The sequence below is a fragment of the Typha angustifolia genome, chromosome 7 (assembly GCF_048772165.1).
Source record: "Typha angustifolia cultivar Huaian chromosome 7, ASM4877216v1, whole genome shotgun sequence".
Taxonomy (NCBI): Eukaryota; Viridiplantae; Streptophyta; class Magnoliopsida; order Poales; family Typhaceae; genus Typha; species Typha angustifolia.
The window spans coordinates 17,004,087-17,018,538 of NC_133245.1; the positions used below are offsets into that span (position 1 = coordinate 17,004,087).

Here is a 14,452-nt window from a genome sequence, read left to right on the forward strand (position 1 = left end):
GTACTTAATTTCTTGCATTAATTCTTCTGCTTAAAGGGATGCGTAGCATGGGAGAGCTGCGTTGCAAGACAAAGGATAATAATAATAATAATAATAATATTAAAGGATGCTCCTTTGTTGGTATTAAGTGTGGAAAGTTTTGAGTTTCTCTTTTCTGTTTCATATGCTTGTCCTCTCTCGATATGTTTCCTTGTTATTAAATTGTAGAATTATCTTGGAGTTGCAAGTTAATTATCTTATTTTTATTTCTGCAAGTACATATCGATTACGGTAGACATGCGCGTTAATTTAAGTCCGAGTGAAAGAAAAGGAGGAGATTAATTGAAGCGATATAAAATGGGGGACGGAATTAATTATGAGAGGAAGAGGTGGAATAATTGCCGGCATGAGATAAGGGGTGGAGCAGTAAATGAGGGAATCTTTGTCTGACGATATAAAGCCGAGAATCTACGTACTTAAATGCTCGCCAGTGACAGTATTTATTACTTTCATATTTATTTACCTGCTCGCATTTATATGCAGTTACTTCTCGCCAACTACTCTCTCTCTCTCTCTCTCTCTCTCTCTCTCTCTCTCTCTCTCTCTCTCTCTATATATATATATATATAGATATATAAATTTATATAGTTCTATGGAACCATGAATCAGAACAAGTGAAGAATTTGTACAGAGACTTATTTAGAACCAAAAACGCTCCTTTGGTTGGTTCAGAAGAATTTCTCAGGCAGCTCCATGCATGCGAGGTGTTAATAAAGAATAATTCTATACGTACAATGCAATGCTATATTAGATTCGTCTAACAAGGAACCATATACATTCAGAAATAAAGATGAGATAGAACATGCAGTATTTGTGACAAAAGAGTTGCCATATATCCATGCGTGAGATGAACTGTGGTTGACTAAAAGCCGAGAAAAAAGCAACTAACCAAAGTATGAGACAGAAAAATCAAATCTAAAATATACCTGGTAGATATAGAAGTCCTTGCGAAAGGCATGAAAGAACAAGGAGACAGGAGAAGAGTGCCGACAATGAAAGAGTACTAAGATATTGGCGCGGCTCAATCAGACTGTGAAAATCATTATATATCTCACTGATAGTATCTGAGTGAGCCGGACCAACATCATAATAACTGTTTCATTCTTATGCATATTTGCCTTCTTTAGAGAGAGAGAGAGAGAGAGAGAGAGAGAGAGGTGGCATTTCTTGAGTGAGCTTTCTTCTGAATGGTAATATTCTGAAGACATTGAGAGAAGGGAAGATAGAGAGAGCAAGCGAGAGAGAGAGAGGTGAAAGTAAGGAATGTCCTCCTTGAATTTAAGGAGCTTGATGTGTGAGATAGCATTTAAAACGCACGGCAACCGATGAGGAAAGACAGGCTGAAGCAGTAATAGTAAACCTCCTCCTAACGTTATTCTCTGCCTCTCTCTCTCTCTCTCTCTCTCTCTCTCTCTCTCTCTCTCTCTCTCTCTCTCTATGTATCTCTATGTATCTCTATGTTGTGCAGTGTAAAGCTAAGTGCTAGAAATTATGGATGTAATGCCATAAATAAAGCCTTTTCGTTTGTTTTTTTTCCTAAATTCACCAAGAAATATTGATTCGTATTTATATATAAGAATCCAAAAGGCCAGTCTCCTCCTATGAGAAGTGTCTGCGAAGGTCTGGACCAAAGAAAAAAAATGATTATATTAATCACTTATGCTACTTATATGAGAAACTAAAAATGAACACGAGTAAGTATCAACTTAACCTCTAACACGTTAATCATAGATAACCAGAACATATATATATATATATATATATATATATATATATATATGATATACTATTTTTTGCAAAATGTTACATTCCATTGTAACTTGGTGAGATCATGCCATTGACTAGCTCATTAATTGCCCTCTTAAAAAGATCATGAGAATTTCGTCACCCTTACAGAATGACTGCATTAAGTGGCATTCATTGATAAAGATAACATAGTAAACAGGAGAGATTGATCGAAGGTGTGTGGATTGGGAAGGATGGAGTAAATAGAGTTAGAATGAATTTCCTTTTCTGGATATTTTAAGGAACTACAGAGTTGAGATGGCCGAGTTGGTCTAAGGCGCCAGATTAAGGTTCTGGTCCGAAAGGGCGTGGGTTCAAATCCCACTCTCAACATTTGTTAGGGTATATTGTTTTAATGAAAGTGGACTGAATTTTGGAAACATATAATAATAGTTATTATTTTAGATGGACGAAATTCGTCTTAAAGAATGTAAAACATCAGATCTTCTCTCTGGTTTCTAAACAATAAATTAAACAAGAAAAGTCGCTATAAAAACATTATGTTTCTTCTTCTTTTTTTAACCCCCTTTTCTTCTAAATAATAAAGATTTCTGAAGATATTGTCTTTTTTAAACCCCCTTTTCTTCTAAATAATAAAGATTTCTGAAGATATTGTCATAGAAAAGAATTGCAAGCCAAAAGAAATTTCTCTCAAACACCATATAAACATGTCCGATTAGCTGGTACAAGAAGATGCAAACAAGAGGTAGTAACACTCGAGGATCTTGAGGGTTAGATTGGCTAACACTAGTATATGTAAGAGTATAATCAGACAGTTTTGTTGTATAGGCTGTTAGTAGAATACAAATGAGGTTCCTTGCGCAGCTTGCAATCAGTCACCCCACCAAGAAGGAAGTCCCAAACCATCTCCAGAAATCTCTCCCTGCAAAGGAGGATACAATTGTAAGCAATGACCCAAAATTCTTAAAAATTAGATAGTTAGCAAACATTTCTACTAATCAAGCAGTGTTTTGTAATAAAAAAAATTCCACTTCTTGCAGCAGAGCTACCATAATCAACTAATGTCTTCATCATCGCTCTATTGTTTCCTGGACCGCTCAGTAACTTTTGTTAGAAAGAAGAAATGAAGAAATATCCTCGAAGCAGACAGACTTCAAAGGGACCGTAAAATTGGGCTGTCTGAAATGTTATAATCTGTTTACGAACAAGAACAAGTACCGTTGATCAAGCTGCTTACTTTACTATAATCTATCATCCCAATTGCAAGCATCAAGATGTCAGAGCACCAATCAAGTATTAAACCTAATTCTTTACATTGTTGAAAAATACTGGGACAGGTGTGTGTACAGGAATACAGAATGCATGTTTTTTTTTCTTTGATGACCAGGCTGCAACCTTTGTATCATTGAAACTTAAAAAAAATACGAAATGCATGCTAGCACTGGAATATGAAAGGATCCAAAACTCACAATAATCTCCATGGGAGCAAAAGGCTTCGCATCTTCCTTTTGCTCAGCTGGGATGGGTGGATATTTTATATTAGATACTCGAAAACGTATCTGCAAGATGAAGTTCCAAGTATCATAGCATTGTCTCTATAAAAGTTTACACACTTTGATATAAAAACCAAGTCCAAAAGAAGAATAATTTTAAAATACCTCTTCACCAACATCTAGAGAAAGCTCTTCTCCCTCATATACCCATAACCATATGCCATCTGGTCCCCTATTTGTCCAATAAAAATTTTAAAAAAATTATGAGATAAGAAAAAAAAACATTCTGATGAAAAGGCAACTGAGGTCTAGTTCTGGGGCTACTAAGGAAGAAAAAATTGTGGGAGAAGCAAATTATTTGCTATCCAGTTGATCAAAAGGTCTGCAACTGCAATGCTATTTGAATCAATCAAATAAAGATTGCCTAACAGAAGAGAAAAAGGCTTGTTTTAATCTTCCTCAAGCTTTAGATTATAACTGGAAGAGATTGAGAAAAGGACGCCAAAAAAAAAAAAACTATAGAGAAGTACAAGTAAATTAACAGAATTTCTCTGCCAACATTGAAACATAAAAAATGACCCTTACCTTTTGCATGGCTGCTGCAACAGACGCTTAGGAACATATATGTCACTGAAAAACCCAAGAGACACTGCAAAAAAGATTGGCTAATTTAAAAAATACATGTATTTTGTGTGCTTACAGAGGGATCATTGGCACAATAAATATATAAATCTGATGGTACTCTGATGGTGAATTAATAATATAAAAAAGTTAATTATTAATCTATCCAAAGTAAAGTAAGAATGCTCAAATATGCAACTTACGTCGCAATCCATTTTCATCAGATGCATCAATTTTTCCAACAATAACTTCACCAATGAACGGCCGAAACATCATTAATCTACAAGTAACCTAGCAAAGGACAGTACACTTTCTTTAAGAAAAATAATTTCAACATAAAAAGGACTATCTTGATAAAATGAAAACAATCTTGTTGCAGCAGTAACAACTAACGACTATATATGGCTAAATCTTGCCAACATACACGAGCACGCAAATGTATATGGGTAGCATGTGTCATGACTACCAATGGATAGGATTTGACATTGTCATGACCAGCACAGAAATTGCAAAATAAGTAATCACATGGACTGCACTTAATCAGTCGTGTGAGTAATAACCGGCTTTGTCCAACAATAAGATAAGAGGCTCAAGACAGTACTAATTCTTATTCGACTAAACATCTAGGTAGACAAATGAGTTACCCAACCCAACTTATCAAGTGTCCAACAAAATGCTTCAAAGAAACAACAAGAACAAATTCCCTTAGCAAGTGTTGAAATTTAAGAATACCTTATAGGTCGAGGATCCATCACCTGGGAAGACGAAGCCTCCTTCGACAGATCGGATATCATAGACAGATATGCAAAGCCCCAAATTAGCGATCACCTAGTGGGCATTTACACGATCGTGAACAGATGCACTTTTTTTGCTATATTGTTCGGTCAAAACTACACAAATAAGCCAAATACCTTGTCTAAGAAGAGAGAGTCGAGTTCTTCCTTGATCGCATCGAGGAGAGGACGGCTAAGTAAGCGAGGAGGCATGGGTAAGTTATGCTCGATGAGGCTAAGGTAGAACATGTTATCTGCAAAACGGAGGACAGTCGAGAAGTTTGGAGATAATGTTTACCTCTGTTATGCTAAGAATCAGAAGGACAACGCACAAATGCACATCAATTAGATCCACATCGCAAAAGAATTGAAAGGAAAACATGAACCCAAAACAAACCCATCTCTCAAAAGAAGAAAAGAAAAGATGTGTGGATAAAGTAAGAGCATTTTCGAGCTCTCAGATGGTCAAAGGGGTCTCCACTGTATGACCATTTTCAAACTAAGTTCTTCATGCAATATGTTCTTTTAGAACAACAACAACAGCAGCAGAAAGAGAGAAATCAAAAGAGAAGATTCAAACAGAGTAAAATCAGATAAATAAGAACGATACCTGATGTGAGTCTCACAAACTCAACTCTGTGTGTGTGTGTGTGTGTGTGTGTGTGAGAGAGAGAGAGAGCCGGAGAGAATTCGCGGTGGTGTCGCGAGAAAGGGGGATTGGAAGAGAATGTGAGGGAGAAGAGGGATGATTTTGGACTTTTAGCCCATGGGCTGCTATTTATTATCGGGCCTCTCTCTCCTCGTATATTAAGTTGTAATCTAAAACTAAACTGTAATTGAATACTAGATGCTTAATAAAATAATCTGTCTAAAAATCTTATTCTTAAACAAAATAAAATAAACATAGGCTTGAGGAAATTTAGTTTGAGATGCTGCGTTATAACACGAGCTCCTGGTGTAATTTAGCCTAGCTTAATCGAGTGTGGCTCTGATCAAATTTAAATTTAAATTAATTTTAAATCTATATTTGTGATCAAATTTGAATTTAAAAGATTTCAATTTGAGCTGAGTTAGAGTCTAAATGAAGTGATTAATAAACAATTTCAAACTTTAATGAATTAAAGCTAAATTTTGAGTTTGATAAGCTTAGATTAAATTAAGTTTTATTTAGGTTTGAATAAAGCTTAAAATAAGATCTATTTCAAAAACATAAAGTAATATAATTTTATTTAGAACTAAACTTTATTATATCAGAGCATATAACAATTTACATGAATAAATCTTAAATATAAAGTATGATGTAAAAAACATTACTCATATATATATATATATATATATTGAGTATTATCGTGTCTCCTCAAGTTTATTTAATTTAGTCAGGCTCATAAATAAACTTGATTTGAAATTATTTTTAAATTTATTTTAAATTTTAAATTTAATTTAACTTATTTTCGAACCAAGCTTAATCAAGCTCGGTAAAACCGAGCTCGAGTCGGCTTGATTATCTTGGTAGCCCTATCATCGGTTAGTGCGGCACGACGTTATATTTTGTTTATTTTATTATTTCTTTTTGGATAAACGTAGGAACGTCTTTCGAGGCCCGGTTTTGGCGTCAGAGATAAGCTAATGAACGTCGTCCACGTAGCTCTCATGCACGTGGTCTTTTTCTCGTGCTTAACTTTAGGCCCCCACCTAAGACTCGAATTCAAACCCAAAATCCTTTATTCCACGACCGAAAGAGGCCGACCTGTTATCCCACTCCCTCGACAGTCGTCGACACACATTAAATTGTCGACATCTCTGCCCATAATGCCCTCGTTCTGTCCCAATATTATCGACCTTCTTTCACCGCTCGACTCGGTTTACTCCCCACCCCATTCTCGGCTTAAATTGCGGCACTATTCAAGCAACTTCTCGCGCAAATCTCAGGTAATTTACGCGCGTTTACAGGCAATGGCATTCATGTTATTAACCATGAAACAGAACCTAATAAGTTCCAGCTATCTATAACAACGTACCAACAAAACTTATTTATTTTATTTTACTATTCTCCAATCTGCCACCTTTCTCGTTCCTTCTTAAGCATTTGCTTTCTCTACTAGCTCTCCCACGTAACGGGACACCTATGCCATCAAAATTATAGAAAATAAGATCCATTAAACTTTTAGAATGAAGTAAAAAAAGGATATGCAAAAGATTTATGCGATCGATTTTGTTTAGAAATAAAAGGGAAGCGGCATTGTTGCTGGAATCATGGATTCGCTACGGAAATCCTTAAAATCCTACGGGTCGCACAAGTACCCCTCGTCGCGCACCTCTTCCTTCGACCTCAACGAGGAGCAGCCCATCCTCGTCGACCGCGACGACGGCGAACGGCGCGAGGTCGTGGTCAAGATCGACGGAAACAGCCATAACCCCTTCGAATCACCCACGCCGGCCGCAGACCTTGACGCAGCGACGACCAAAGTATGGAGGGAAGGAAGCTACGATTTCTGGAAAGAAGCCGACGGCAAAAACGAAACCAATGCAGACGGAAACAGGGTCTTCAGCTTCAAGAACCGGCCGAACCAGAGCGCGAAGGCTAACCCTAGCGCTACTCCCATGGCGGAGATAAGCGAGGATCCACCGTCGCTTCTTATCGGATCTTTCCTCCACAAGCAGAAAGCTTCGGGCGGGGAGATGGCGCTCGACATGGATCTCGAGATGGAGGAGCTCAAGAAGCCCTCTTCCACCACCTCATCCACCTACGTCTCCAAGGATCTCCGCGTCTCCTTCCAAGATCCCTCCGCCCATAACCCCTCTGTCCCCTCCCACAACCGCTCTTCCTCATCCTCCTCCGATGACGAGCACCACCCCCGAGTCGCCGACCAAGTCATCCGCTGCACCTCCAATTCCTCGTTCGCCCACGCCTCCACGCTCCACCGCGCGAAGACACGGTCGAGGCTGATCGACCCCCCGCCGCCGCCGCCTTCGTCGAGCAGCAACAACGAGGACAAGAGGTCTGATCGGGGCATGCCAACCAAATCGGGGCAGTTGAAATCGGGGATGCTCGGAAAATCCGGGCAGTTGAAATCGGGGATGCTCGGTAAACCCGGGCCCTACGATGACGACGATGAGGACCCCTTCTTAGACGAGGACGTGCCCGACGATTTCAACCGCCCAAAATTCGATACCTTAACAATTCTCCAATGGCTTAGCTTGATCCTGATCCTTGCCGCTCTAACATGTAGCCTAACAATACCACGTCTCGAGCAGCAGAAGGTGTGGAGGCTCCACCTCTGGAAGTGGGAGTTGCTCGTGTTAGTGCTCATCTGCGGCCGGCTTGTGTCGGGGTGGCTCATCCGCATTGTTGTCTTCTTCATCGAGCGCAACTTCCTCCTCCGGAAGCGCGTGCTCTACTTCGTCTATGGCGTCCGCAAGGCCGTGCAGAATTGCCTCTGGCTTGGGCTTGTCCTCATCTCGTGGCAATGCATGTTCGACAAGAAGGTGGAGCAGGAGACGCAGAGCAAAACCCTGCCCTATGTCACTAAGGTGCTCTTTTGCCTCCTCGTGGCCACACTGCTCCGTCTCGTCAAGACATTGCTTCTCAAGGTGCTCGCGTCGGCCTTCCATGTGAGCACCTACTTTGACCGGATTCAGGACGCCCTGTTCAACCAGTATGTAATCGAGACGCTCTCCGGCCCGCCGCTTGTTGAAATCCAGCAGAGCCAGTATGAAGAGGAGCGAATGATCTCCGAGATGCAGAAGCTTCAGAGTGCAGGGGCCACGATACCCAACGATCTCCGGGCGACAGCATTTCCGAGCAAGAGCAGCGGGCAGATGCGGAAGAGTGGGCAGATTGGGAAGAGCATTAGATTCTCGGGGTCCGTATCGAAGAAGGATATTAGCCGGCAGCAGCAGGATGAGGAGGTCATCACGGTTGATCAGCTCCATAAGCTTAACCAGCAGAACATTTCTGCTTGGAATATGAAGAGGCTTATGAGGATTGTGAGGTACGGGACATTGACGACACTCGACGAGCAGGTATCGGATGTGGCCGGTGAGGATGAGTCTGCAATGCAGATACGGAGTGAGTATGAGGCAAAGATTGCCGCCAAAAGAATTTTTAATAATGTGGCCAAGCATAATGCCAAGTAAGTCATGCAACCAAACTAATCCACATTTCTTGTAATTTGTTATGTAAGGGACTCCGTAATCCGCATAATTACTAGTACATATATATAGGACTCTTTGGTACAGGATAAAGGGCTCATGACCCCTTTTTCCCAACAGGGATGACGATTAGATTTTATAAGAGAAGGTGTAGATATATTTGGCTCTTTGCTTTTAGGAATGAGTAGTAACTATTAGCTAATTTATTCTGCTACAGCTAGCCGTTAGACAAAATTATGGCCTAAAATTGTAGATGGGTATCACTTGTTAGGTATAATTGGGGGTGCTTGCAACATTGAATCAGCAACTTATTAATTATTGTCGCTAATTTTTACCTTGTTACCTTGCAAGAGTTGGCAGAAATAGCTACACTTTTGCATACTTGGGCTATTGCATGATCCATTGCCAAAGAGGACCTACATGCAGTGCAGACAAATTCTGCATTTCTTTTGATCTATAGAAAGTAGAATTAGACAGTCTTCTAATTGTTTGTTAAATAAGGGAGTCAAGAATTTCGTTGAGAATATTCATATGGTTTCAAATATTGCATTTTTTGTGTGTGGATATCTGGATTCTTTAGATCAATCCTATGCTGAAACAATTTCTATGAGAAGAAGAGAGATTGGCAATATGTTAGTCAATCTAGTGCAGGTGTGATGTAGAGTAAGTCAAGTATGGTCACAACATAGAGTATGCTCTTTCCTTTTTGTTACACATCTATGAATGTCATTTAATCAACCATTTACTTATTCTAGCTGTCTTGTGAAATGATAGGTATATCTACTTGCCGGATTTGTTGCGTTTCATGAGGCAAGAGGAAGCTTTGAAGACAATGAGCCTTTTTGAAGGAGCACAAGAGAAAAACAGGGTTAGCAAGAAGTCCCTCAAGAACTGGGTGGTAAGATATTGTTAATTTGATTCTGTGTATCTTCTTGGAGCCTGATTGATTGTTGTCATATTAGATGTGTGCTCAAACTTTGATAAGTGTATGTTGCACTGCAGGTCAATGCATTCAGAGAACGCAAGGCCCTTGCATTGACTCTTAATGATACAAAAACTGCAGTGAATACGCTCCACCAAATGGCAAATATAGTCGTAGGAATCATTGTATTTGCCCTGTGGCTTCTCATTTTAGGTCTCGCAACGACCCACTTCTTTGTTTTCCTCAGCTCTCAGCTTCTTCTGGCAGTATTTGTCTTTGGGAACACTTTAAAGACAGTCTTCGAAGCTATTATATTTTTATTTGTGATGCATCCTTTTGACGTTGGTGATCGTTGTGAGGTGGAAGGAGTTCAGGTAAATAGATTGGCCTTTTTGCTCAGAAGTTATTTTATATAGGCCACTGAAGTTCTATTTCTCTGATTTCAGATGATTGTTGAGGAAATGAATATCATGACAACAATTTTTCTGAGGTACGACAACCTGAAGATCTATTATCCAAATAGTGTGCTTTCTGGCAAAGCAATTAGCAACTTCTATCGAAGCCCAGATATGGGAGAGTCAATTGACTTCTGCATTCATGTTGCAACACCAGTGGAAAAGCTTGCCATCATGAAGGAAAGAATAATTCGGTGAGTCTTAACATTGTACATTTTATTATCTTATGGTATGATGATCTCATTGATTTGTTGAGTCTTAACAAAGCAATTAACAAAGTACAATGAACAATTCCTTCTATTTGAGTATGCCTAATATATAAATATAAATTGCAACTCTTATTTTCCCTACCACAAAGTTGTAATGTAATTACGTTAATTACTGCAATTTGGTGAAGAGATCTTGTTCTCTATCAAATCTACTCGATGTACATTCTTTATATATTGTGCATCGCAAGTGCATCTCTAGTTCTTCAAACCAAATGCATGTCATGCATCTCCATATAATGTGAAATGTCAATCTTGTTTGCAGAATATACTATTATGCAATAGCATCCTGTTTCTTATATGAGAGACTCATGTTTCTCTATATCTTAATCTTATAATGAATTAAAATTTTGGATAGTATTTACTGAGTTGAACATGTTGTCTGCTGCAATGATTGCAGATTCATGGAGAACAAGAAGGAGCATTGGTATCCTAGTCCATCAGTTGTCCTCAGAGATGTGGATGACATGAACAGATTGAAAGTGTCAATCTGGATGCGCCATCGAATCAATTATCAAGATATGGGAATGAGGTGGGAGAGGAGAGAACTTGTAGTTCAAGAGATGATCAGAGTCTTAAGAGAGCTGGAGATTGAATACCGAATGTTGCCTCTTGATGTTAATGTCAGAGACATGCCTCCAGTCACCTCCACACGTGTGCCGTCCACATGGTCGACTTTTAACTGATTCAGGATACTCACCCGACCCTTCAATGAGTAAAATAATTAATTGTACTAGAAGAGGTAAGAATGCCAACTAACAGCTAGGGATGAGCTTTGTGACAAGAAGCAAGCGTAAAAGGAAAGCACTCATCCAGAGTTCTGGATGTTGGATTTCTTACATGTACTTCTTCATTGCATTTTTGACTTTTAATTGGTTAGTTATGCTGAGGAACGTAATGTGAACTAGTAAATTTGCGCGTAGTTGAGAGCAGCAACAGCATATATTGATTTCTGTTGTACTATTTTTCCCAGATTTGAAAACATATTTCTGTATTAGCTGTGAATTAGAGCAAAGTGTCTTTGTTCTTTCGATCGGCACAGCTTATGTACTCATCTGGCTGTAATGAATGTGTGCGTCAACCTTATATTAAATTGTATCAGTTGTTTAAATGTCCATAATGATAAGGAGTCTGCTCTGTTTCTTGTTGTTTGTTACTTATTCTGTATTCTGCAAGGGATGTTAAAAGTGGTGCCTTGATAACTGAATTGTACAGTATCTACTGCTTTAGCACATGCAAAATTCTTCCCATTTATGGTATAATATCATGGTTAAGATCGTGCTAAGAAGATATTTGGGCTAAGTATGTTATTCTTGTTCCCTGACAAAGTAATCAAAGCTTCTTAACTGCTAATCCACTTGATCCCAGCCTTCTTTGCGTCAGCTAACACAATTCCTTTCGTCGTCCAGGGATGCAGACTTATTTCATATATTGGACCTATTCCCTTTCTTTGTTCCTTATTCTACGAGAAAGGATTATGGTAAAACCTCTAAAGACATTCTGCAAAGCAAGAACCTTTAATTTTTCCCTTTTACTTTGTTCTTTCTCCATTGTCCTTTTTATCCTGCTAGCCACGAAAGCATTTAATTGCTCAGACCAGCCTCACCTTAAATCCCCTGGGATGCATAGTTGCCATCCATCATTGCATAGCTAGCTAGTGAGAGATCGAAGAAGAGGAAAGCTAAGGATGGTATGCTTGAAGGTGTTCGGCCAACCTGCATCCACGGATGTCGCCAGGGTGCTGACGTGTCTCTTCGAGAAGAACAAGGAGTTCCAGCTTGTTAGGACTGACACATTCAAGGGAGACCACAAGGTCCCTGAATTCCTCAAGCTGCAGGCAAGTATTTGGTGAAGTGTTGCTATCCATATTTTCATGTTATCAGCTTTACCGGTAGCATTGCACTCCACTAAGGAGATGACTTCTGGTTGTTCCATCAAATCTTGCAGGATCCAAGTGGTCAGGTGACATTTAAAGATGAAGATGGCCCTCTTGTAGGTATGGAAATCATAAGTGATCCAATTGCTGTTTGTTATATAAATGCTAGTCATATATGAACTCTTTTCTTCTATGCAGATTCAAGGGAAATATGCAGGCATATCTGTGTAAAGTATGCAGATGAAGGTAACAAGACTCTTTTTGGAACTGGAGTTCTGGAGAGAGCATCAATCGAACAGTGGCTACAATCAGAAGCTGTGAACTTTGACCCTATCAGCTCTGTACTAGTCTTCCATTTGGCTTTTGCAGAACCATTGGGCATAAGACCTGATCAATCTGTGATAGAAAGAAATGAGAAGAATCTTTCTAAAGTCCTTGATATCTATGACAGGAGGCTTGGAGAGAATGAATACCTGGCAGGTGATGAATTCACACTTGCTGACCTCTCACACCTTCCGAATACGCATTATCTGGTGACGAGGTCTGAGAGGGGCCGGAAGCTTTTTACTTCAAGGAAGAATGTGCACAGGTGGTGGAGAGCAATCTCAACTCGGCCTCCCTGGAAGAAAGTAATAGAAATGCAGAGAGAGCATCTTGATGGACTTGAGAAATCAACCATGTAAAATGTCTTTGCTTGCTATGTTTGTTTGGCTTCTCTATATCTTGTGGTCTCTTTGTTGTATCCTATTTAGTGATGAAAATCCTACTTGATCCTATAGGATCAGTAGTTATATGCAAGTAATTTCATCTGCCAAATAATGAGAAGTATTAATATGTCCTTTGAGAAACTTATTGCTGCATTTAAAAACTACCAGAGTTCATTAAACTTTTGCGATAATGCTTTATGGTGGTGGCCATCTTCTTTCTATTACAATGTGACTCGGACTGTACAGTGGAAGACCAAGAAAGATCTCAGAAAATATCTTGAAACTGAACTTGACTAACAAGTTTCTGATTTAGGTATTCAGGCAAGCATTAGATTCCATGCCGGATTTGGCACATTTGGGTCGAGCTGAGTTTGAATGAGCACTACCAACTGAGCAGGCATCTCAACATTTTTTTTTTCTTTCTTTGAGCCCATAAAATGCAATACTGATTAGCAGTGCCAAGAAAATATCATGATAAAAGAAAATATTGATCATAAGGAGAAATAAGTTCCAGATTAGAACTGTATGATGCCTACGATCAAAAGGCATAAGAAACTACAGAGATTTCTTCCTTATGTTGCTAGGTCCAGCACCACTCAAAGATGACGAGATAATGCATTTCAATTTCTTAAGAGATTGTCAGTAAACCTCCAGTTCCGAAAGAATGGTTGTTCTTGATCCAAGTTGATTCATAAGTTCCTCTGCTTTACTGTCTGTTCTTAATACAAGTTGAACCTACTGTCATTTTCATCATTACACAATGTTACCATGGTACTTGGTAAAAATGATTGCAACAATAGCAGATTATATAAGATGCAAACTGTGCATACATACAAAATGGTAACTAGAAGATTCCTAATGAAGATATGCGAAATAGTTCCTTGAAGAAGAAGGAAGCATCAAGCTAATTAATGAATTCGAAAAATTCCAAAGCCTTTGGAGCTTCCTGTGAACTCATAGGGAAAATATTCTGCAGTGGTTTTCCTCTCTAGTTTCTCAACTAAAGGTGATACGTCCTGTTACCTTATATGCATTACTTTATACCAATAAATCCAACCTTCAGCAATTCAGCAGTACTAATGAAGCAGAAGTCTTACTAAATTAACAATTTTGACTTCAAGACAGGTACAAAATCTTGTAGCTTATAATTGAAGCACAAACTGGACCGGTCACTCATTCCTTTATATTCTTTATTACTTTTGACTCTAAATCTTGCCATAAGACCAGACTAAGTCTAGAGTCTTAATGGAGAAGCTCCATCTTAAAAGAAACAAAATCCACATAATGATCTCCATCACCCCCATTGTATTTCCATTGGCCTTTCTCTTTTCTCTTTCCCTTTTCCTTTAATTTTTTTCTCTTTTCCTTTTAATATTACCTAACTGGGAAGCAAGGTACATTT

At 39.0% G+C, this 14,452-nt stretch overlaps 3 protein-coding genes and 1 non-coding gene across 5 annotated transcripts; 3 read left to right on the forward strand and 1 right to left on the reverse strand.

The window, feature by feature from the left end:
* The first annotated feature begins 2,076 nt into the window (after positions 1–2,076).
* Positions 2,077–2,157, forward strand: TRNAL-AAG (transfer RNA leucine (anticodon AAG)). The gene has a single exon. It is a non-coding gene; the product is annotated as a tRNA-Leu (tRNA).
* A 257-nt stretch (positions 2,158–2,414) lies between these two features.
* LOC140763108 (uncharacterized) lies at positions 2,415–5,416 on the reverse strand. Its single transcript, XM_073101162.1, has 8 exons — positions 5,283–5,416; positions 4,811–4,926; positions 4,632–4,727; positions 4,103–4,190; positions 3,864–3,927; positions 3,444–3,510; positions 3,255–3,344; positions 2,415–2,707 (listed from the first exon to the last, which is right to left on the reverse strand). Exons 2-8 carry the CDS (start codon positions 4,919–4,921, stop codon positions 2,657–2,659), a joined length of 567 nt encoding a protein of 188 aa, XP_072957263.1. The 5' UTR covers positions 4,922–4,926; positions 5,283–5,416; the 3' UTR covers positions 2,415–2,656.
* Positions 5,417–6,511: 1,095 nt separating this feature from the next.
* Positions 6,512–11,498, forward strand: LOC140761880 (mechanosensitive ion channel protein 6-like). Of its 2 annotated transcripts, XM_073099400.1 has the most exons (6): positions 6,512–6,601; positions 6,893–8,805; positions 9,599–9,722; positions 9,827–10,120; positions 10,193–10,395; positions 10,868–11,498. In XM_073099400.1, the coding sequence occupies exons 2-6, from the start codon at positions 6,926–6,928 to the stop codon at positions 11,151–11,153; spliced, it is 2,787 nt and encodes a 928-aa protein (XP_072955501.1). In that variant the 5' UTR covers positions 6,512–6,601; positions 6,893–6,925; the 3' UTR covers positions 11,154–11,498. The 2 variants fall into 2 exon arrangements, with proteins under 2 accessions (XP_072955501.1, XP_072955500.1); XM_073099399.1 differs by lacking the exon at positions 6,512–6,601 and having other exon boundaries at positions 6,762–8,805.
* Positions 11,499–11,686: 188 nt separating this feature from the next.
* On the forward strand, positions 11,687–14,336 carry LOC140763042 (glutathione S-transferase F11-like). The gene is made up of 3 exons (XM_073101073.1): positions 11,687–12,304; positions 12,415–12,463; positions 12,542–14,336. Exons 1-3 carry the CDS (start codon positions 12,155–12,157, stop codon positions 13,024–13,026), a joined length of 684 nt encoding a protein of 227 aa, XP_072957174.1. The 5' UTR covers positions 11,687–12,154; the 3' UTR covers positions 13,027–14,336.
* Positions 14,337–14,452: the final 116 nt, after the last annotated feature.